Source organism: Temnothorax americanus, unplaced genomic scaffold (genome assembly GCF_048541705.1).
Source record: "Temnothorax americanus isolate GAGA-0224 unplaced genomic scaffold, ASM4854170v1 Scaffold16, whole genome shotgun sequence".
NCBI classification, from domain to species: domain Eukaryota; kingdom Metazoa; phylum Arthropoda; class Insecta; order Hymenoptera; family Formicidae; genus Temnothorax; species Temnothorax americanus.
Window position 1 is genome coordinate 241,384 of NW_027509297.1, and position 23,933 is coordinate 265,316.

The window sequence follows — 23,933 nt, forward strand, 5'->3', positions numbered from 1 at the left end:
ACATCAGTTAATCGGAGTTTGGTCGAGGTCATCCAAATAAAATTTATCTCGGTGTCATTTGCATCCAACCGAAGATCGTGACAAATCCGTGTACCTATTCCAGATGCCCGTTCTAGACTGGAGGATGATCCTACTCGCGGCTCATCCTAGTGAGTAGCGTAGATGGATAAAAATCATTGATTATCCGTGATTTTTTTACCAGCGTCTACACCACTCACTAGGATGAGTCGCGAGTAAGATGATCCTCCAGTCTAGATCCGATTGCACGCGGCACGCGGCAAGCGAGGATTCCGTTGCGCAAGCTCGCCGATGAAGCGGCGCGGGCGCGGATCATCATCTGGTGACCCGTCAGACCCGTGACAGCCAACGTAGCGACGAAACATTCATAAGTAGTGCGTTTGCAGCCGGTTTCGGCCAGTTTCAGCGGCAAAAGCAGCCGGTGTGATTACTGTGATTCGGGATTCGCGATGTCACGTGCGAATCGAGACATCAGGTAGAACTGGATAGTAAAGCTCCTTCTCTCCACCATTGCCGGGATAACCCAATCATCTCGGTACTATTTGCAACTCTCTCGTCGCTCGAAAGGCTAAAGGATTGACTCTGCTGATCACGCTTCTCTTATTTATACGTTCTAAAGGTAAATTACTTATAAAGATTTGAGACATGGAATAACAAGTGCATCAGAATTTGCACGCACAATACCCACGTGAAGTTTGCATCGAACCGTTTCATTCTCATTCCTCCCCTTCTTTCTCTCAGCTTGCGGTCGATATAAAAAAACGATATATATATATATATATATATATATATATATATATATAGGGTGTCTCGAACGTACTCGTACTTATCACTTGTTATTTGTTATTTCAAGAACTTTTCTCTTTAAACTAACAGTCTCTAAATCAATATTCCTTAGCTAAAACAACATGTATAATTTTATATACATGTACATACATATACATAATTATATAATCAAATGTTTCTAAATTTTGTTCTTTTTTTCTGTGTCTTACGTGGCAATTACCTGCAATAAATATTTTCTTTATTCCGACTTACAATATTTTTTGTTTATTATGAAAAATGATATACCTTGTTATATATATTTATATACCTTTTATTATAATATATATTACCTTTGTGTACATTTATCGTGAAAACATTATACAGCTCTATATCAAAACATTGTGCTCATCCTATGCTACATGATAATAAATGCTATAGAATATACTGTTATTTCCTTGGTTATTTCCCTAAAAATTAATATAAATATGTGTATGATGTATCAAGAACAGCCTTAATATTCTCTGCGATATTAAAAACAAACGCTCTTATATGTTATTGTCGAATACATCTTTTATAACTTACAGTAACCGTTCTCGAAGGAATTATGGCCCATTAAAAAATATACTTCGCTTTCGTTTCCTTCATTATAAAACTTGAAATCAAACAATTGTTTTATTATATAAAATACCAATTTTGGTAATCCAGCTGTTAACATATGACGAAGAAGGAAAAATGCATTAACACGCGAATAACAGGCGATAGATAATAAGTAATAGATGAATGATGGTGAATCAAGTTGACGTAATAATACGTTTTGCAGCATCATCTTTTCGTTTATCGTCGCTGCTTCGTCTCATTGCGGTCGTTGCGCTCGAGACATTGGATTTTCAAGTTTTGACCCAGGATTTAAAACTGCAAAATGTCCGTCGACGCGTATAACAAAGTCACGCACTGCATCTTCGATATGGACGGTTTATTGCTCGGTAAGGTATCGAGACGGAGTCAGATATCTTTCCGACCATTCGATTCATAACTAGTCCTTATTGTCTGTCTTTTACTTCAGATACGGAATATCTGTACACCAAGGCTTTCAATCGTATCACCAATCGTTATGGCAAGGAGTTCACGTGGGAGCACAAGGCGCAGATAATGGGTTCCAAGAGCAAGGACGTTGCCGTATACATAGTTAAAATGTTGGAATTACCATTGACATCGGACGAATTCAGGCAAGAGATTACTGGGATCTATCAGGAGTTGTTTCCGCGTACCAATCCCATGCCAGGTAATGCTCTACATCGTAACACATCCATTGATATCGGACCAAGTTGTTACGTAATTCTGATTGGTTTCCTGATACAAATTATACAATCCGTTGTGCACCGTGTAATAGGCGCCGTTCGGTTACTGACGCACCTGAAAGAGAACAACATTCCGATTGCGTTGGCCACGGGCTCGGATCGAGAGAACTACGAGTTGAAAACGAGGCATTGGCACGATCTTTTTGAGCTCTTTCATCACAGAGTGCTCGGTGGCTCGGATCCCGAAATCGCGCGCGGAAAACCGGAACCTGACATATTTCTCGTAGCTGCCAAGCGTTTCCCCGACAATCCGGATCCTTCGAAGGTAACGTGACTTTCGGATACGGTCGTTCAACCATATCAAGTGTAGCTTGTAGAATATCATTTCGGTTAAGCATCATTCAGACTCTAATTTCAAAACTGATTGAAATCTAAGAGTCAATTATCTACAGTGTTCAAGACGGCAAATTTCTTTTTAGTGCCTGGTCTTCGAGGATGCGCCGAACGGCGTGAAAGCAGCACTTAACGCCGGCATGCAGGTCGTTATGGTGCCGGACCCGATGCTTCCCAAACGTTATACGAGCGAACCGACCCTGGTCTTGGACAGCCTCGAGAAGTTTCAACCAGAGAAGTTCGGATTACCGCCATATGTGACGTAGTACATCCTTCCGTTGGTTTATCGCGTGTGAAACGGATTTCGTGGACGAAATCATCTTACTTTAAAAATAGTTTCATTCGTAAAATGTCCTTAATCGCAATCTTTTGTGTTTTATTTGTATCTTATTCCTTAGTTGATTGGGATGTTTCTCATTAAACTTCTTTATCCGTGTCGTCGGACAGATCCCCCAGTTCGTCGAAATCTTCTCGCGAACTGGCACTGACGAACATTCCCGCGGGATTGCTACCGGCGTTGCTGAATATTCCTGTGATATTTACACATGAGAACTTGTTTCGCTTCAATTGTCTGTCAATTGCTTCTTTCAGTGTGTTGTACGCGGCTATCATATCCCGTGGACATTGAGATAACAGATCTGAAAACAAATTGAAACGCTTATTCTTATGTTTCTCTAAATGTTGTGATATAATATGCGGCAAAAGAGATTATTACGTTTGTAAGCTGGTTGAGTAATGTCGAACATTTTATGGTAATAGTACAATTGATTGTACAGATCTGTTCCAGAATACTGAAAACGTACAAACGTGTATATATATTGTATAGTTTCAAAATAAAAATATATGTGAAACTGATTCAATAAACAAACTTACAACTCGACTCATGGAAACGTCCTTGCACACTGAACAATCTGGAAACTTTTTCGTGAAATCTAACGGCAATCGTCTCGTTCTGTTGGAACAAAGTGGATTTTCGCATTCCAACCAGCCACTATAATACTTACTAATTGCTTTTCTCATGGCAAGTTGAATTACATTCTGTATCACGTTTGCGTACTTCCAAGGTGGTAATTTACAGTCCTGATTGGGACACATGCTAAGTGTTAATTGGCGACCAGAATGCTGCAAAGAATAACATAAATATTAAACAATATAACCATCACAAAAAATGTTGATTGAGAAGATATGATAAAATATGATAAGTGACGATTGTAAAAGAAAAAGAATTATAAAAAGAAGAGAGGAACACACACAGAGGCACTTACAAATTCTGTAACAGTATCCTTAATTACTATTTCGGTATTACATCGCTCGTTTTTACATTTAAATGTCAAAGGAAGACAATTATTGAACCTGTCATCATTAATAGCCAGCGGTAAGTTCAGAGTTGCCTCGCAAGCTATCGTCTTCGGCTTGTAAACATATTGTAAACCTGGCGAACAAATTGGCACATAAAATCATGCATTATTCCATTTGTAGAGCCTACAACAACTCTGAGATACCTAAATTGTTGGCTAAGAAGACGTCGTCGATACCCTCGATTGGGTCGCAGATTCGCAACACTACAGGGAATATTTGACTCAGTAGATAGTAATTAACGTCCACCTTTAATTTCTCACTATTCTTCACTTCGTCAATGTGATACGCTCGTTCCGTCGCGCTCGCATCGGTTCCATCCTAATGTTAAAATAATCTTCATTTCTGCCATCTTTTCTCGTAGATATTTTTATATTTCTATAATTTATTCGAAAAATTCGCAAATTAAAATTGTAAAATGAAAAGAAACCTCGCATATAACGTATGGCAGTGTGTCACCGGCTTTCCACATCCGACCACCTGCTTTATTTAGTCTGAGTGCCACCATAACGTGAGACAATTGTTTTTTATCTGGATACGCATCAGGATTTTTCGACAGTTGTTTGGTGATGACAAATGATGACAGTGGTGCCGTTCTCTCCTTTACACTTTTCGCAACGTTCTGCAGAATTTGCACGACTTGTTCCAAACGCGTTTCGCTCGAGTGATCGCAGAGAAGTATGTCCAAAATTTTTCTAAAAAAAGGAGCAAGATAATTCAAATAGATTTAAATAAAATTAATCTATGAAAATATATTATAGCACGTGTATCTACTAACTTTCCAGTATCGCAGGCCAACGGACACCAGTCTCTTCTCACAATATCCAGACCCTTGTGTTCCTGCGCCATTTGTATTTGACCATTTGGTAATTTCGACATCGTAACTGCAGCGTACTTCTTCTTTTGCAAAAGCAACAGATATCGGAATACCCCGTCGATATCTAATTCAACTTTCTTGTATCGGTTGTTGACTTCGCGCATAATCTATAAAATATTTAGTTCTATAATGTCGCTAATGAACATCTCTGCATAACATAAATGTAGGAAATGATACGAATTAGTACAAAATTATACGATGGAATATCCTTCTCACCTTTCTGCCGATCGAGAAAACGTCATCGTATTCCAAAATGTTGGTATTTATCATCAGAGAATCGGTGTCGCCATAAATTACTTCGTATTGCAGTTTCTCAACCAAATGCTTCGTATCCTCCAGAATCTCCCTACCCTTAGCTGAAGAACAGTGAATTGCTTCATGTTATCGGCGTTTTAAATATACAATATTTCGCGTCTTACCTGTTATCAGAGCGGCGAGACCTTTAGCGTAAAATCGACAATGCGTCGCCCCCAAACAGCCATACATAGAATTGGCTGTGAGCTTCAACGCCATTTGCCTGATATGGTAATCCATTTTCTGTTCCGGAGATAGATTCGGCGCTCTCATGAGTTGCTTGATCTGCTGTCTGCTTTTGACTAATTTGTGAATCTCCGTCGGGATCACACCTGGCTCCAGATTTGACTCGGGAATATTTAATTGCTGCACCGTGCAAATTACGTTTTAGTCGAGAGTCGAGATATTTACTTCACGATGTTGTTGGCATGTAAGAAAATTACCTCGACGTCGGCATACGCCGCACCGGGCACGGTGGTGAAACACAAATTGTACTCTTGTATAATGCTCGGATACAAGGAATTGAAGTCCATCAGCAGTACCAGTTTGTCGTAGAAACCTTTCTTCGGATCAAGTACGAGGCCTCCAGCATACGCCGCAGCTTTCCTACGCGGGCCATCTAACATATATCTAGCATTAGCACACCTAGTACACATAATAATTTCGTAATAACGACAATGTATACAAATATATTGAGATCTTACCATTGTCTCGCCCCTTCTTTTCAATTTTCTTATCCGGCGTTATGTAATCTTTCAAATTAAAAGCATGTAACAACAGATATTCGTTTCTCTCCGCTCTTCCGCCTAATAGCGTCCTTGATAAAATATTACCTATATTCATTCAATTTGCAAAATTTAATTATAATTGCATTATTATATTTTATAAATGAAATGAAAAATATAATGAAATGTACCTGCTAAACAAGTGATTTGAAGCGCGAGCGGTATAACGTTGAGATCCATCACTATAGTCATAATGTATTTTGCTTCTTTTAACGTCACATGCATTAGATTTAACACTTTGTCCGCTGTATTGAAGAACGATAGAGTTTCCGCTGGCGTAATCTCTTTACATTCGTGTTCCTTCGTCTTTAATACCTAAATATTTGTCAAAATTAAGTTGTTTGGTCAGATGAACAATATAATACCAATATTACGAGTATCGTATGACTTACTGCACTGCAGAGTGATTGCAGATCATAACTTCTGACTTTTAAGTTCAATTCCTTCGCCGAAACTTGTATATCACAAATTGGACGACCAACGAATGCTTGATTAAGGATTATTTTCCCCTGTATAAATATTAATTGTGTTATTTTATGTTAAAGAAATTATCTTATTTATATGCCAGTTATATAAACATAATTTTAATGTTTTACGTAAATATACCATACTGATTTTACTATTTTAACTTTAATTTATTTAAAGAATTATGTATTTTTTTTTTTTTTTTTTTTTTTTTTTTTTTTTCCCGAAGTAGGGGAGTAGTGGATGATTTTAATCTTCCCATTCTGTTCCAATTAGATACTTTTAATGTAAGCATTCTCTGCATCAAAACATCAAACTGAAATGCGCAGTCATAGCCTATTATTAAATCGGGATCCGCTTTCTGCATTAAAGTTAACAACTCTTCGAGTAACTCGCTTTCAGTTTCGCATTTTATTACTTCGGTATTCGCAACTTTCAGGAAAGCATCACGAATTTGCCGCGGCCACGGAGTATCTCGTGGATGTGTGACAACTGTAAAGAATTGCAAATTAATTACACAGCCTTCATTAAGACATTGTCAATGTCTTGGCAGACAAATGGAAAAATATAATATCCGAGAAGAGTATTTTAAAGATAAAATAATGAGTGTCTTGTTATCTAGCCAACTAAAAATCTTTTTTCTGTTTCTAAATTACAGTATAAAAAAAATATTGACATTTTAAAATGTTAATTTAATTATTAAAGAAAATGAAAGAAACGATTAAATAATGCAACGCAAAAGCAAACTTACAGCAAAATTGACGGTCATAAGGCGGCTTTGGTGGTTCCTTATCGACATTGTACTTATGATTAATTAACACAGCAACCATTACTACTTCATTCTGCAATTTTGCGTTCAAAGACATCCTCACGTTTAGAGTCGCTATCACCATTGGTGGCTTAGGTTTTTCTTGGGAACACAGCGATATATTGTCCATGTCCGAAGTAACCACCTGTTGCATTGTGTAGTATAAAATATACTGTATCAAATTTATTTTTTATTGCTATATGATAAATTCGTTTACATACTATCTGTGGACACCACGCAACTCGTCCTGCAGTGGGCGATATATTCTTAATGTCTAACCAGCAAGGTCCTTTAATTTTTCGTTCTATAAGCAACAACTCTAATGCATTCACTGTTGTGCCAAAGACACGTTCTATCGCCAGACCCGAGTAATTAGAATCAATTGCCGGATAGCGTGCATTATATCTGATTTCCAAGTAGTCTGAAGTTTTCGGTGTACCCTCCTTTTCAAAGGCATAATGCTTCTTCACTTCTTTCAACTTAAACTCCGTCATATGCAGTTTGTTGGCATACTCATCGAACTCTTTGTACACGTCTTCCATAGTGGTTAATTGCGATTCGGTGTTTTTTATCTGCAATTCACGTAAAAAAAAAACTGTATTTGATTTAATAATAATTAGGAAGTACCAGCACATTCATATCGAATAGATTAGAGAGAAGAAAATAAAGGTACGTTAAAAAAATATACATACATATTTTCTAGGCAAGACATATATTCTTCTTGGTATAGAATTCACCATAACGCAACACGAACAGTACGTATCGTGGCTTGATACATAAGTCTTGCCGAAGAGATACACAGTTCCAGGATTCTTGTAAGGGTTTTCGTAGGCATCCAGATAATAGAATCTAAACACCTCTTCCTCCTTTTCCGCATTTTTTGTTTTGATCAGTTGCGGTGCTACTTCCGTCAGATCAACGGCATTACCGATTTTCATACTTTTGACAGAAGTCTTAAATGCAGCTTTTTGTACCTCTATCCCATTTTTCTGAGATTTAATGTTTTTCGCCGACGAAGAGAAATCCATGTCCATGCTTCCATCATCAAAATCTATAGTAGATAGCTGCAATATATTTTATATATATAGCTTCATTTATCTTATTATTTTTTAAATAATAAAATGAGCTAATAAGACAACTTACATCTCCAACACATTCACTAAGATCCATCGTAGGGCTATTCTCCTCCTCGATAATCTGACTTGCATTCTGCTCAATATTATTGGATTCTACTGGTTTTCTTATGCTTTGGTCTTCTGCCTTTGACTCTTTAATTTTTGAACAATTATTTGATTCTGCTGGTTTACTTATGCTCTTCTGCGGCGCATCAAATATTACAGTATCATCTTCATCTTCAATTATCTGGCTTTCACTTTGCGTAATATTATTGGATTCCGACACGATTTCCTGCGGCTTTTCAGACATCACTTTATCAACCGGTTTTAGATTTATAGGTGAAGACTGATATGTTTGCCTATAATAAATGTGTATACGTTTATAGTTGACTCCTACAAACTCGATATAAAAAAGCATACATAATAGTATAAACAGAATTCATTGACTTACGTAACGTTAGAGTGAATCGTATGACAAAATTTGTTCTTGCTGCCTCCTGGTTTAGGACTATTTGTTGTCTTTTTACTCGTAGAAATCTCACTAAGCAATTCTCCCAAAATATCATCATCCTTGATCTGAGTTACATTAGCATCTTTCTTAGAAGGCATATTCCTAATCATACTTCGAATATCCCCTTTCTTCTTATCATCTTCCTTTCTTCTTTTTCTAGGTCCAGTCATGTTATGCCTTTGTTTTCTCACTTCTTGGATGCTGTCCTCATCCAGATCATCATCAAAAACTTCCCTTCCATCTTCAATATAACCGCTTTCTCCTTCAACGTTTTAATTCAAATTTAATATATACATACCTTTTTATATGTCTTTGAGAGGCAAAATTAAATATGTTCTTATAACCCAGATAGCACATTGACGTCAAATGACGTCTCTAACGTCATTAAGACGGCATTAATACGTCATTTGACGTCACTGTGCTATCTGGGAATATATCTATTAAGCAAGTTACTTTTTCAATGTAATCTACTTAAATCTAATTTAATAATAAAGCAATTTTTTAGTAATTAGTAAATATGAGAACTTTATACCATCATCGACTATCCAATCGTCCCGTTGGCGCTTTAGAACAGTGTTACTGTACTCTTTCTCGTCCACTTCGTCGTAAACATTTTCTAACTCTCCAATCTCGTACTTGCGCTTGCCACCACCGCTCCGAGCCTCCTTCAGTCTTTCCAGAGCCGAGAGTCTACCAGTCTTATCGACCTTCTGACGCCTGGACCTGCCGGACGTAGACGCTAAAACATTGTTCGGCAAGATAAGACTACAGTGATTTTCTTAATTGTACATACATAATAAAATAACAACGTCATATAGGTACAACGCATTCTAACTGCATATCATTTATGGAAGAACTGTTCTTTCAAATTAAACTCAAATTATAAGGATATACTCAATTATGCTTATCTACTGAGTTATCATTTGTAGAAATACATGTAAACAAAAGATATGGTAAGGATCCAAATATTGAAGGTCCAGGGCAGTTCACGAATGTACAATGCATTTATCGCGATGGGATACTTGGTTGAAATTGTACCGCCGTTTCATATAATTCTCTCGATCACTTGGCGATCTACCTACCTTGCGAATCGTCCATTATCCTTCCCGTAAATCGCGTTTATCAACACGACCACGCACGAGGTATTCGTTCCGTGACAGTCTCGCGTGGCCCCCCACGAGTTTTGGCGCATTTTGGCGGGAGATGAATCGATCCCGGCGAGAGAACCTCGCGATATCTCGCGATTCGAAAGTTCGATTCGATTCGAGATCATTCGAGATCTGAGTCGGTCGTGAGTGAGGTTCGTTCTAAAATGTAATTGGGCGCGTTCAGCAGAACAAACCGCTCAGTAGCGATTGAACGTGATTGGCTCTTATAGAGGATTCATGGAGGATTCACATTGCGTCCCGATCACGTCCGATCCGACATCCAATAACAGAATTTATTATTATGGAGGATTCACACTGCGTCCGATGTTCGACGTACGACGATTCGACATCCAATAGAAAATTTTTGTCTCTAATAATAAATTGTGAATCCTCTATTACTAAAGCTGTTTGTAATACCTACACTCGTTTTTAACAATATTTGCTTCGTATAAAAATTCTACAATTTGATGTTACAAAATGAGGGTGCAGGTCCATTCAGTAGACATCAAGGAATATCATACCGCGTTTGTAGAATTTAGGCTGAAACTCCAAACAAAAATGTTAAGCGAAAAGTACGCGTACGTGAACGTAATGTACGTACTTTTTGCTTAACATTTTTGTTTGGAGTCTCAGCCTAATTCTACAAACGCGGTATGATATTCCTTGATGTCTACCAGTCTCTCTGCTTTAAGGTTACATATAGGTTACCTATTTAATTTTTTTCAAAATTAAAATGACCATATTGTAATCATATTTACTGATCCTTTCTTTTTTCTTTTCAACGTATCCTGTTGAGTCAATATTATAATTTAGCTTGGACGTGATGTAAACGGGGAGCGTTGCAAAACATGGCGTTGAAATTCAAATGACGCCTGATTTTCGCGCGTTGCTCAAGTCGACGTTCGACGTCACGATTTTCAGGCAGAACGGTGCCCCGTTCTATGTCGTGCTCCATGCTCTCGAATTTCAACTTCAACCCGTCAAATTTCGTAACGAACTTCAGACAGCGAAGGTTTTATATCTAACGAGCCGCAGGGTGTGCGAGAGGGTAAATATATTCTCTTCTTTACGGTGGAATGCTCGTGTGAACAACACTCGTCGATTGGTCGCTAATAATATGCATCTATTCATGATCGCTTTGCGGATGGTAATATAATGCCGGACAATTTTGGAGCGACCCGCCGAGCCTCGATAATGACTCCTAACCGCGAATCTAACGTTTGCCACGGATGAGTGAGTGATAAAGAAAGAAAGAAAGAAAAGGACTACACGAAACGGTCACTTCTGGTCTCGTCGACTATGTCTGCGTGAGATGTGTTTATTGACAAGGAAATATTTCTTCGTTGCACCTGATTAACCTATTTAAAGAGAGCAATTGTCCTTTTGTAAATTGAGACGAAGGTGACATGAGTTATGTTTTATTTTAGCCGAACTTGTTGCACGGTTCATCTTTCCTCCTTTTCTCTCTAACGTGAGGAGAAAAAGAGGAAAGACGAACACCGTGCAAGAAGTTCAGCTAAAACGAACAGGCCTATGGTCAACGCGTCAGCAAGAACCATTGTCTTCCTCGCATCGTCATTGTATATCACGGTTCAATATTTGCACATTATATTAATTTGTAAACAGTTCCATTTGAAAAAAAAAAACGCGCTTGTTTTGTCCGTTATTTTCTGTAATAAACGGTTTTTCAACATGCCAATGCGTCAAAAGTGACATAGCACTTTTATATTTTTGTAACGTTATACTTGGGTACTTTATGTAGTCGATTGCCTTCATAAGAAAAATGTGATTTCAGTTATAATGTCAAAGACGCACAGTCCGACGCATTTTAATGGGGAAATAGACAACTTTTACGATCCAAACTTTTCTGTGGGCATCAACACGCGGATGCGAGTTCCGAAGAGCATTCGTGTAAACGGAGATTACCCGGACGAGGATATTGCTATCACAGATAGAGCTACGTGGAATCAAATACCTGCTATGGAGAAACTTGAAATGCACGTGCCAGAAAGGATTCTTGTTGTCGGTGAGACGATTTTCAAACGATTAAACTACTTTCGTGTTTGTTACGGAAATATTTTATTGCGCTTGCTCGTTTGCGATGGTCTTACATAAATTTATCCGTCGCAGGACAAGAGCAGCATGTCGGTACCAAGGCACCACCGCCAGAGATTGTTTTAGAAAATGCTGTAATGCGCACCGAACCTGCTATAGTCCGAGTACAGGTAATATATTTAAAAAAAAAATTTACAAGTCGATAAGTTTGCCATTAAATATTTGTCGTTGTCAACAGACACCTCCGAGAATTTTGACTCTGGACAATCATTACTTCCCGGCGGTGGATGAAGAGGAGCTTCTTGAAGATGACGATGAAATCATAAAGCCAATGGAAGTGGCACCTAAAACGTATAATGCAGAAACGCAGATAACAAGACACGTCAGGTAGAGACCTCTTTACATTACTCGAATAGAATCTTTTGGAGAATATTTTATTTCTTATTTGGTGTCGTATCCCTCACATAGAGAACAAACACCCTTTAATCCTCTCGACGTGTCTCTACCGCCCAGCGAGGAAGTTCAGCACTTACGTCGTCAAGTAGGTAAATTAAACCGTAGAGTGATGGCACTCGAACTAGACATGCTACATCGTCAGCAGAGAGACAAGCTTCTGTATATCGCGACTATAGCATATTTTATTCTAAAAGCCTTCTCCTGGATAACTAGAAACTGAAGCAAGTTGATAAAGAAGGAAAAAGGGGTAAGAGAAATGTCGGAGATATTTATTTCCTTAGAACAAAAAATGTCAATACCAACATCTTGAGCCATTCTTGCTGTAAGAAAGTATAACCAAAGACTTTTTATCAGCGTCTCGCGTGTCATTGGCGATAACGGTACGGCATACGTGTGAATGTTTCTATATCGTACGATTAGAAAGACAGATGACAAGTGTAATGATCGATCATCTCTCTTACCGTATTAAAAGTAAATCTCCCTTAACTTTAAAGGATATGTATGTACTCTATTAGATTTGACAATATGTATATGTTATTGTTAATGTATATACAGCATTCGGGGAATTAATAAACTGGGTTAATTTTCATATGATGAATATACCAAATGATAGCCGCACATATTAAATTTGTTAAGCTGAGTATATCTCATTTTTCTATATTCTCAGTATTACAATGACATTCTTAGAAACAGTTTATTTGTCGTGCGATATCGTGAAAATGGTATTTATTGCTGTATTTATTCGATTTAGTACGACTTATTTCTAAGTAGTTGTTTCTTCTTTGTGGCCATAACACTTAGAATTGTAATCCTAACATATATTGTGACTAATGAGATCAATAAAGTTATTATTATCAAAATTTTGTAACGTTACAATTAATGTATAAAATCATGTAATTAGGAACAATCTGTACTGAGACTCCACGAGTCAACATGAAAACCTTTGTGACAAATTGTATTTATTTTTGTACTTCATACTTTTTGTCATTTGGATCACTTATAGATAATTGCTTTTGAAATCATAATAAAGTGTATTAATATATTTTGCAAAATTTTATTTCTTTATCATATTAGTACAAGACTTGGTTTCCTATATATTTTTTGGCAATCTAAAAAAGATTATTACAAATGCGTGATCGCATGTAATTTTGATCATCGACGGTTACCGACGGCGAAAAGTTTTCACATAATCTACATTCGAAGATAAATAAAGGGGAGGAAAACGTACTTGCTTCGGCGATACATATAAAATTGGGATAATATAGGAAACACATTAACATATAAATATATTTTTACAATATATAATAATAATTATATAAAATATTATCTAAAAGTAGTAGTGCCCGATTTCGCCGTTAGACGGCGAAAACTTGTTACTTTTCATTTCTCGTTAGTACACTTGTTTGTATTACTCAATATATAAACCCTATTGTAAGGGCGAAGTAATGTACTTGCTTCGGCAGTACATATACTAAAATTGGAACGATACAGAGAAGATTAGCATGGCCCCTGCGCAAGGATGACACGCAAAATCGTGAAGCGTTCCACATTTTTTGCTACCTGGATAGCGATCACGCTATATTTCTCTAGAGCGGAAACGCGAAAAGTTTCATGTAACTATCTCTTTCTATTGGTGTTGAATAGAGAGAGATAAACTTTTCACTTTTCACGTTTCCGTCCTAGGGGAAAAGATACATGATCGATCTTCTGACATATTCATTATTCCTTCATTAAATTATTAATAAAATGAATATTATATTTTACAATTTATATTATGAAAATTTATATTATGAATATTATATTTTACAATTTATATTGTATTATATGATTTATATTATACGATTATTTACTCTGCATCTCTTTCTAACTATCCCCCAAGAAAGAGACGAAGAGTGAGTTTAATCAGAGAATCTAGGGAGAATCACGTTAATCGGAGACTGTGATACCGGCCCCTAATGATTGAAATGATAAGAAGGCGCGATTAGTTCCATGGTTATTAATTGATAATAATTAATGGCACACTTTGGCATCACGAAAGAATTAATGTCTACATAAAAGTTTGTTTATCGGTGTGGTTGAAAAATGAAAAATATTAATAAATATTAATAAATCTATAATTTCAAAAGGAATACTTAAATTTTTAAGTTCTAATAAAATTAAACAATAATAAAATAATTAAAATAATATTGAAATAAATTAAAATATGAAAACTTTAGGTGTTCTCTTTTAAAGAATTAAGAATATTCTTTAATTTCTTATACTTAAATATTCTTGTAGTATATTTTTAAGTGTTAGTTTAGCATTCTTATGTATTAATTTGTTTGATAAAAGCATTTCTTTAGTAGTCCGTTCTTATTTCAAGACCGTGTTAAGTAATATGTCTCAAGATGCTAATTACGGCTCCGATATCTAATTACGGATACATCTTAAGATTGTACTTAAAACGGTATTAAATATAGAGAACCGACTGAATACCGTTCTATGAATACCGGCCTATAAATGCCGGCTTTTATGAATGCCGGCCAAAGTCAATGACGACAGATTCATTCGTACTTGGTCGGAAATGAACGTTTTTTTTTTTTTTTCAAGAATCTCTATACGAAATCGTTTGTATTTCGTATGAAGACTTTTGAAGTGTAATTGAAAAAGTTTGTGAGTCATTCGTTTATTTGTAATTAATTATTTATTTTTACACCATGCATGCATATTCAGCCGAAGTAGATAAATTAATAAAAGTTTTTATATGGAATCGTTTGTATTTCGTATGAAGAGTTATGAAGTGCGATTAAAAAGAAACTTGGTAATTAGCCGAAAAATACAGATGTTTAATTATTCATGTTGAAAGAAAAAGGCGCTACTGTTCCCGAAGTTCCATTGACTGCCGCACCACCTACATATGTAAATGTAAACGCATGGTGTAAAAATAAATAATTAATTGTACAAAATTAAACGAATTGACTCACAAACTTTTTCAATTGCACTTCAAAAGTCTTCATACGAAATACAAACGATTTCATACAGAGATTCTTTAAAAAAACGTTTTACGAATTCACATTATGATTCTCTTCGGAGTCCGCGGGAGTCGTCGTCGGCTGGGGAAAACCTAGGGAAATTTGCCTGAAATCGCGGATCGACATGCCTGGGATGCCTGCGAGCGCGAGTGGAAACGGGAGGTCAGTGCACGTCACGTAGTTGTTGCTCGAAACCGTCGAAGCCAAGCCGAGGGATCCGTTCGGTGACTTCGGTTCGGTCGTCGTTCGCGGTGGCTCGTCGGTGCTCACAAGTGGGATACGCAGCGGAGAACCGTTCTGTCGAAGACCTCCCGAGCGGGCCGGGGACATTTGGTGCGCGGTCAGGCTCGGTCTGCTCACGCTCGGTTCGCGCTCGACGGCCACGGCCACATCGGGCGAACGCGCGCGCGCGCGCGTGGAGGAACAGCGGGAACCGTGGTAGAGAACGGAATCGCGGACGCCGTGCGCGACGACGACGACGACGACGACCCGGAGGTGTGTGTAAATAACCCGAGCCCTACCGCGAGGAAACAACGTCGACGAGCGAGCGATAAGTGAACGAGAGTGAAAGAGACGGACGGACGATCGCTGGATGTAAACGAGCTCGCGATCCCAGCCGGTGCACCCTTCTCGACTTCGACCGCCTACTCTATCCTAAGAACCTACCTCGTCCCCTCCGATACGGTCGCCACCGCCGCCGCCGCCGCCGTCGTTCGACGCCCGCCGCCGACGTCGACGACGACGACACGCGAGGCAGCCGCGCGAGTCGCAGGTTATGTCAAGCGGATTGGCAGGCGCTGTCTCAAACCAGGTCAGTGTGTTGTGTTGACGCGCTACGCGCCGCGCCGCGCCGTGCCGCGCTGCGCCGCGCCGCGCCGTGCCGCGCCGCGCCGCGCCGCGCCGCGCCGCGCCGCGACACGCCGTTATTGTTGCCGCTACCGCGGCAGACAACTGACACATTACCACCTTCCCCCCCTTCCCCTTCTCGTACCTGCCTGCCCCCTTGCCACAGTCACGCTGCCGAGGGCTGGCACTTCTCTAAATTTTGTATGTTTTTTCATGCGACGGCATGCAGCGGATGAAAGGACAAACCGGCAACCAAGGTGAGTACCCCGCCAGCACAACTGGCGCCGACGACTTCCCCTGCCTTCCTTCTTGCTGTCACTCGGACGTCTAAGATCCCTCGTAGAAGGAGCGCGCGTTTAATGAGAGCGGCGAAGAGCGTACTCTTTTATTGGAGGATAATGCTACGTTAAAACGTTCGGACGCTCGGAGAAATATAGTTGCGTATACATTGAAGTACTGATAGAGCCGAAGAATAAGTCTTGTTGCCTGGGTAATGAAGAAATTGAAGCTGGCAGAACGTTCTTCTCTGAATGAAATTCAAAGATTTAAACGCACTTTATCGGTAATCTGAATATCTCTGTAGAATACGACAGTGATTGATTTATCATTAGATTTAATTTCAAATCTTTCAACTTGCATAACTGTAATTATCGAGTTCGAAACTTGTCTCTTGTTAATTTACTATCTGAATGATGTAACTCCAATGTAAGGTAACAATAAAAAGTTGTAAATCATCTTAATCGTGCTGTTCCAGTATCTGCAATGCGAGTTTATATTTACTTCGGGAAACATGAAATATTATTAACGATATCTTTGTGAGGGACGAGCAATATCTTGGCTGCTGTTTTATCACGTGTGCCTAATCGCTACTTATACCTTTGACCACTGAGTAAACGCAGTTCTGTTTCGGACAGTGAGCAATGGTCCTAAGGAACACCAGCAGCAACAGCAAACAGAGCATGCCGCTGGCGAGGACACTGGTTTCGACTCGTGGCGGGGTGGCAACAATGCTCAGCATCACTCGAGTTATCCGATCGGCACCGGCGATCCGTACAGCCCGTACTACGCCGGTACCTCGTTCCCTTATCAGACCTTCGGCGCTGGCGACGGCACCTGGTCGAACGGCACCGATCCGGTCGCCTTTCTGTCCGGTTACGGCGGTCAAATAGGCCACGATGCCTATGGCATGGATGGCATGTTCTCGGCGTCGGCAGCCGGTGGTGGTTTCAGCGCGTTTGGTCAGCCGCCATTCAACTACTTTCATGGCAACGGTGACTTCAATACATGGGGCACCCCGAGGAGAACCAAGTATGAGGACTACTATCAGCCACCGCGCGGCAACGAGAGCTATGTTAATCCGGCGGCGAGCGGCACCGGCGAGATCAAGACCATTGACCAGGGCGTGCAAGGTCTGTCGATCGGCGGCAGCGGCAGTGGTGAGCTACCACGGCAGGATCAGCAGCATCCACAACAGGCTACGGCGCAGCAGATCAAGCCCGAGCCGAAGGAACCGAGAAAGATAACGTGGGCGAGTGTGGCGAGCCAACCGGCGAAACCGGTGCCGCCGCTCTCGTCCTCGCAGGGAATGAAGAAGAAGGCGGGCATGCCGCCACCGCCTATCGTGCCGGGCAAGCACAACATGGACATCGGGACGTGGGGCGAGGGTAAGTCTTCCGCACCGCCGCCGCCTATGGCACCCCCGCCACCGCAGGTACAACCGCCGATTCCGCCGCCGCCGCCGCCCGTTCAGAGGCAGCAACGACCGCAACAACCCCCACAGCCGTGCTGGAACAGACAGCCGTCGGTGACGGCGACGCCACCGATCCCACAACCACAGTCGCAAACGCAAATTCATATGCCGCCGCAGTCGCAGCAGCATCAACAGTCGCATCAGCAGCATCATCAGCAACAACATCAGCACGTACAGCAACAACATCAACAGCAGCAGCAGCAGCAGCAGCAACAGCAACAACTTACCCAGGGCAATCCATCGCATCCGGTCCTCGACGAACTAAAAGTGAAGAACGACTACAATCCTGTGGATTTTGATCAGACCGCACCTGGCGCGAGGTTTTTCGTGATTAAATCCTACTCGGAGGATGACATTCACCGGTCCATCAAGTATGAAATTTGGTGCAGCACGGAGCACGGTAATAAGCGGCTGGATCAAGCTTACCGGGAAGCGAGTCGCGAAGGTGCGCCCCTTTATCTGTTTTTCTCCGTAAACGGATCCGGTCATTTCTGCGGCATGGCGCAGATGGTCTCCCCTGTTGACTATCAGTCCAACAGTAGTGTCTGGTCCCAGGACAAGTGGAAGGGTCAGTTTCGCGTCCGTTGGATATACGTGAAGGATGTTCCTAATGTGCAGCTGCGACACATCAAGCTCGAGAACAATGAGAACAAGCCGGTAACCAACTCGCGAGACGCACAAGAGGTCCCGCACGCGAAAGGTATCACGGTACTGCGTATCCTGCATACCTATCGCCACTCCACGAGCATCTTCGACGACTTCGGGCATTACGAGCGTCGTCAGGCTGAGGAGGATCAGCGCAAGGCTCCACCCACTGTCATACAGCATCACCATTCTTCCTCCAATCACAGGAATAGGGGACATGCCTCCGATATGTCCAGAGATCACCATCAGCACGGTCACCAGCCTCATCTGCATCAGCGCAAGGTAGATATCCGTTGAGTTTGATCTGTACTACGACAACGAAATTATCCCCAAACGAGATTGTTCGCTCACGGTCATCTAATGAAACGTTATTCTTTTGCAGGAACGCGGTGGTGGTCGTGGTGGTAGAGGAGGATCGCGCCAGTAGCGCCTGATATTGCGGAGACGTAATGCCGTTAACGAGAGTAATCGATGTAAAGGAAGCACGCTACGACTAATAATCACGTCCTACCACTTACCTTTGCTTTCCTGGATCCACGATAGGCTTCTTCTGTTTTCCTGTGAATCGAACATTCGTTGTTGCCCTTGGCCGCGTTGTTCTTTCGTTGAAATGATTAAACCGATAATCAGATTACACTAGCATCGCGTCGGCATCATCGTAAAATAATATATAACCATAACTTATGAGGAAAAGGAAAAAGAAGAGAGGAAACGGAGAAGGATAATACAACAATTTCGAAGGATATTTTATTAAACTCGCTGACGATTATATAAAGTATATAGTGTGGTGTTGCGTGCTATTCATCGAAAAGTGTTTCTTAAACGTACAAATCATAAAACAGGACAGAAGAAAGGAAGAGAGAGGAAGAGGGGGGGGAGAGGGAAAGAAAGAAAACGCGGTATAGAAGAAAAAAAAATAAAAACTGTAATATGTGGACTAATCCTTGTAAAATGCTTAAACTTTTGTTGAAAATGAAAAAATCTATACAAGAACATTATATTATAAACAAGTGTCATTTGGATTGGTTATATATCGTTTTAAATACCAATGAACATTCAAATCTGGTGCCTGCAGCTCGACAGAAGGGTCGAATTTCCCCTTAATTGTTAATAAGGTGCAGGGGCTTGTTACAACGTTTTCAGTTGTATTTATAACCATCGTGCTTCACAAAATGAATTATACAGAAAATTATTGGCGTTTATTTTAGCGCGTATTCTATATCTGTATTGCGAATATATCATCTATTATTATATTATTCGTGGACTACAGAGAAATGAGTTGAGGATAATATAACGCGAAAGGTGAAATAATATTACAATTAATCTACTGTAATGTACACGATGACGACGATCATTATTATTGTACCATTTGATGACGTTTCATGAGATATGATTCTTATTGTTAAACGCATCTCTGTTTTTTCATTAGATGATTACATTCTTTGCAACGATGGCAACGTTATATCGTGAGTAATACTGAATAATATAAACAAATTCGTGTCCCTTGATTTATGGGGACAGATTTTTCTTTAGCGTTAAGTATAGGTAGATGCTCTTATTTGAAAATTAAAAAATTCAGTTTTTAAATTTTATAAAAAATTATGTGTGTGTGTGTGTGTAAAATTAAAAATAAAGAATAAATATATTAAATTTCATATAGCACTCAACTCATAAACTATTGATAATTCAACGTTCTGCTTTTGATTAAAAAGAAATCTAAATCTGTTTCAAAGAAACAATTTTTTGTCGATATTATTCAGAATTACTCTGTATAAGGTAGTGCTATTTTTATAAAGGACAAGAAAAATTGCTTGTAAAATTTATTAGCAAACCTTATAGGTTTGAATCGATTAAGGGATCGGTATTGAAAACACCGATAAATCCATTTATGCGTTAATTGATTAATTAAGCCGTTATCAATTCTTTATGACCAATCATATCGAATTCTTTGTCCACGCATTTGCTCGCATTAACATCATCCTCCACGTTTTGCGCGATTATATTATCCGCAAGAAGCTTCTGTTCATTTTCCCTTTCTTGTATCTTTTTAGCTTCAATGTCCACGTCATCCTGCAGCATACCCTGCTGAAGAAAATAATCGCGCAGATTCTCCCGGACTTCCTGGCAGAATTTGTCGCGGTTCGCCTCAACATAGCGATACACGAACAGATCAGCGCCGGTAATGACGAAGCGATGATTGTACACGTTAATGCGCGCGCCAATGAAAAGATCCTGCGGCGTATAGTACTCCGGATTGTCCTTTCCCGTACACGGCTTCGGAATCAGCCTGGAGGATAAGAAGCATCCCTCGCGTCGACCCGAATTACGCTTCTCGGTCTCGTTGATTTGAATGGTGCCGTCGCTCAGGCTGTACTCCATCACGAAGTCGCGACCCTCATCCTCCGGGTGCACCGCATCCATTCGCGCAGAGTAGCGCAGCTTCTTCGGGAAGTTCGCCAGTTGACGAATAACATTCTTCTTGGGTGGCTTCGGTATGAACGACAAACAACTGGCGTACGTGTCCTCGGGACTGCCAAACTTTATGTGCGGTGGTATCTCGTACTTCGCCGGCGCTGGCCTTTCCACTCTCGCGGGAACCGGAATCGCGTCTGGTTGCGGTGTACTCAATATGTCGGAGTAATATTTGCGCGTGAAAGCATCGCAATCGTGCAACAGGAAGCGTCGTCCGAATAGGAGGATCGTTTCGCCTACCTGAAGACAAGTAATAACATGATTTTGAATTCGCTTTTATTTGCTTTATTTAATATTTATATTTGCATATATATATATATATATATATATATATATATATATATGAACATAAGTTTTACTGAATTTATTTTTACTGCGCTCCAGTAAAATAAAAAATGTTATTAAAATTCTTTAATATCATCAATTTACAGGTTTTTTTTTTTAATTCGGTATTATCTTAAAATATATAAAAGAAACTCGCTTCTTGGTCCTTGAGCTTTGCTCGGTTCTCCTTTTAGGCAACAATTTTAAAATTACATTCTGTAATCAAATAGCGTGAATAGGGATGTATAAATTATCCATTATTAATACTTAGACCTATTTAATTAAAATGTACTATTACAACACAAAATAGCACGAGGCTGAAAATAGGTCTTACTCAGGCAAATTAGTCTTACTCTAAAATCTTGCGGCGTGCAGTACTCCACGATTTCGGGATCCCCGTATTCCATGTAGATACTCGGGTGCCAAGACGGTAGACTCTGCCAGTTCTTGGGTACGCGCATTCGCCTCAGCAGCATCGCCACGGGATCCTTGCCGTCGTTGGGCTCGTGAATCTCCCGGATTGCCACGGTATCATCCGTCAGGAAATACATCACTCGATAGTGATCGTCGTTCCACGTGGCATCGAACGACAGCACCATACCGTCGTATTCCAGGAAGCGTCGCCGAGGATCATCGCCCAACGCCCGCGTGATCCCCGTCCGTGTTCTGCACTTGGCGTCGCGCTGCTCCGTGTAAGGATCCGCGGGAAGACTCTCCTTTTCACCGACATCGATGCCTTGACTCGTCAGGAACTCTCTGGTGAACGGATCACAGTCGACGATGTGATAAACCACGCCATAAATGCCTAGAAGAAATGTACTCGATTCTATTAAGGATCGTTTGTATGTCCAAGGTTGTCGCCCGAGCAAAAATCCTAATTATTGAAATATAAATTTATACATACATGTATGTATATTTATATTTTAACAGTCAGGATTTAATAGCGTTTGATATTTTAATAGTGATATTTTAATTTTGTGTGCACATAAGTAAACACACACACACACACACACACACACACACACACACACACACACACACACACACACACACACACACACACACACACACACACACACACACACAAAGTGTCTCAAGAGTTTTTTAATTTCTTGGTCAAAGAACTTTATTATTAAATAATTAATTGTGAAAAATATATATGATTTAATTTGTTCTACAATATACCGAGGATATCTGTACAGATAAAGAGAATGCTAAGAAATATAGACAGAAGGTAAAAGGCGAAAGAAATACGTCAACATACAAACATCAATCCCGACATTGAAATCTTTCCAGATGAACAGGTCTCTCTTGACATTTTTCGGGATTCTGCCGCGTCTCACCAGCTTGCCCTGCCGGAAACCAGCGTTCTTTACCACAGGCTCTATCACGCAGAGCGTGTCGTCTTCCAGGTAATAGATGATGTCTACATGACGAACGCGATAATGCTCCTCTGGGGAATTGAAGACTCCTTGGCGAAAGAAGGCCTTGAAGCGGAGGCACTTTTGCGCGAACACCGCGTAATGTGGCACGAATTGCCGATACACGTAGCAAGGCACCCGGCCATAAATCGATGATATATCATATCTGTTAATAATGATAAAAATTAAATAAAGCCAAATAATTACTTTAATCGCGATTAAATAATAATATAAATACATACACTATATAATATTTAATTAACACACTTGCTATTGTCTATAAAATGATGATATAATATTGATAATCAAGTATTGTTTGCCTGTTTTCATTTTCAAAGTTTATCCGAACGTATCGAGACAAAAGCAAAAGTCATTTTACGTTCATTAATATGAACTATTTTAATTATCCTAATAAATTGGAAAATGTGATTTTATGGCGATTTAATGGATTAAATTTAAAATCGTAAAGCAATTATTCTGATTACTTTTAATAATTCCAATAATCATTTTAATTAGTTCTGTAGATACATTATTGTTTTATAGAATAATATAATTAATATCAATGCGACGGAGTTTTCGAATAGGGAGGTCCGCAGTTACTTACTCCACGGGATCTAGTCCTTCGGCATATCGAACGGATGCTGCGTCCGTTAATCTTCTTCCGATGCCGTAATTGGTATCGCGTACCACAGGAAAGCCATTTAAAACATCAAGCTTGTGCGGCAATTTGTAATCCTTGACCTTACGAAACGATGCAATTTGTTCAATACGTCGTCATTAGTTATCAAAGCACCAATTTGAAAAACTACACCCCTCGAAATCAATAGCCCACGCAATTCTCCCAATTATTATTCTCTTGATAACGTGGAAATGAAGAGAAAGCTTAATTACAATTATATTCGGGCACTTACGCTAATGTCTCGAAAGGTGTATCCCGGTAAAAGCGGTAAATTTGCCATACCGACGATAAAATGTCGTGTCGAGACTAGGAACGACTCTTCGGCCGGACGCCGACATGTTCGCTGTCGATCGATTTGCAACTCGCTGCGCTCGCTCGTTGACTTTAAGATTAAACACATTTCTATAACAACGCGACTGCCTATCGATTTAACTAATTAAC

The 23,933-nt window shown here is 39.9% G+C and overlaps 5 protein-coding genes and 1 non-coding gene across 10 annotated transcripts; 4 read left to right on the plus strand and 2 right to left on the minus strand.

The window, feature by feature from the left end:
- LOC143895577 (pseudouridine-5'-phosphatase) lies at window positions 1-3,354 on the plus strand. Of its 2 annotated transcripts, XM_077402813.1 has the most exons (6): window positions 1-149; window positions 251-637; window positions 1,604-1,766; window positions 1,847-2,065; window positions 2,174-2,406; window positions 2,561-3,354. In XM_077402813.1, the coding sequence occupies exons 3-6, from the start codon at window positions 1,703-1,705 to the stop codon at window positions 2,738-2,740; spliced, it is 696 nt and encodes a 231-aa protein (XP_077258939.1). In that variant the 5' UTR covers window positions 1-149; window positions 251-637; window positions 1,604-1,702; the 3' UTR covers window positions 2,741-3,354. The 2 variants fall into 2 exon arrangements, with proteins under 2 accessions (XP_077258939.1, XP_077258938.1); XM_077402812.1 differs by having other exon boundaries at window positions 141-637.
- On the minus strand, window positions 1,592-9,858 carry Dnapol-alpha180 (DNA polymerase alpha catalytic subunit). The gene is made up of 21 exons (XM_077402806.1): window positions 9,768-9,858; window positions 9,218-9,424; window positions 8,626-8,947; window positions 8,203-8,533; window positions 7,752-8,123; window positions 7,281-7,631; window positions 7,003-7,204; window positions 6,474-6,743; window positions 6,179-6,294; window positions 5,918-6,101; window positions 5,706-5,834; window positions 5,445-5,620; window positions 5,127-5,367; window positions 4,924-5,063; window positions 4,609-4,814; window positions 4,261-4,525; window positions 3,977-4,151; window positions 3,740-3,906; window positions 3,348-3,596; window positions 3,190-3,265; window positions 1,592-3,112 (listed from the first exon to the last, which is right to left on the minus strand). The coding sequence occupies exons 1-21, from the start codon at window positions 9,781-9,783 to the stop codon at window positions 2,892-2,894; spliced, it is 4,416 nt and encodes a 1,471-aa protein (XP_077258932.1). The 5' UTR covers window positions 9,784-9,858; the 3' UTR covers window positions 1,592-2,891.
- Window positions 9,859-10,727: 869 nt separating this feature from the next.
- On the plus strand, window positions 10,728-13,899 carry Tango11 (transport and golgi organization 11). 4 transcript variants are annotated; one of them, XM_077402862.1, is made up of 5 exons: window positions 10,728-10,881; window positions 11,629-11,859; window positions 11,964-12,058; window positions 12,127-12,275; window positions 12,357-13,899. In XM_077402862.1, exons 2-5 carry the CDS (start codon window positions 11,634-11,636, stop codon window positions 12,562-12,564), a joined length of 678 nt encoding a protein of 225 aa, XP_077258988.1. In that variant the 5' UTR covers window positions 10,728-10,881; window positions 11,629-11,633; the 3' UTR covers window positions 12,565-13,899. The 4 variants fall into 4 exon arrangements, with proteins under 4 accessions (XP_077258988.1, XP_077258986.1, XP_077258987.1 ...); XM_077402860.1 differs by lacking the exon at window positions 10,728-10,881 and adding an exon at window positions 10,932-11,066; XM_077402861.1 differs by lacking the exon at window positions 10,728-10,881 and adding an exon at window positions 10,987-11,140.
- Window positions 13,792-13,898, plus strand: LOC143895649 (U6 spliceosomal RNA). Its single transcript, XR_013256390.1, has one exon. It is a non-coding gene; the product is annotated as a U6 spliceosomal RNA (small nuclear RNA).
- Window positions 13,900-15,518: 1,619 nt separating the features above from the next.
- Ythdf (YTH domain-containing family protein) lies at window positions 15,519-20,207 on the plus strand. Its single transcript, XM_077402855.1, has 4 exons — window positions 15,519-16,166; window positions 16,431-16,458; window positions 17,116-18,878; window positions 18,979-20,207. The coding sequence occupies exons 1-4, from the start codon at window positions 16,131-16,133 to the stop codon at window positions 19,021-19,023; spliced, it is 1,872 nt and encodes a 623-aa protein (XP_077258981.1). The 5' UTR covers window positions 15,519-16,130; the 3' UTR covers window positions 19,024-20,207.
- Window positions 20,208-20,403: 196 nt separating this feature from the next.
- On the minus strand, window positions 20,404-23,908 carry LOC143895599 (EF-hand domain-containing protein 1). The gene is made up of 5 exons (XM_077402854.1): window positions 23,725-23,908; window positions 23,418-23,554; window positions 22,657-22,979; window positions 21,746-22,197; window positions 20,404-21,308 (listed from the first exon to the last, which is right to left on the minus strand). Exons 1-5 carry the CDS (start codon window positions 23,890-23,892, stop codon window positions 20,502-20,504), a joined length of 1,887 nt encoding a protein of 628 aa, XP_077258980.1. The 5' UTR covers window positions 23,893-23,908; the 3' UTR covers window positions 20,404-20,501.
- Between the last annotated feature and the right edge of the window lie 25 nt (window positions 23,909-23,933).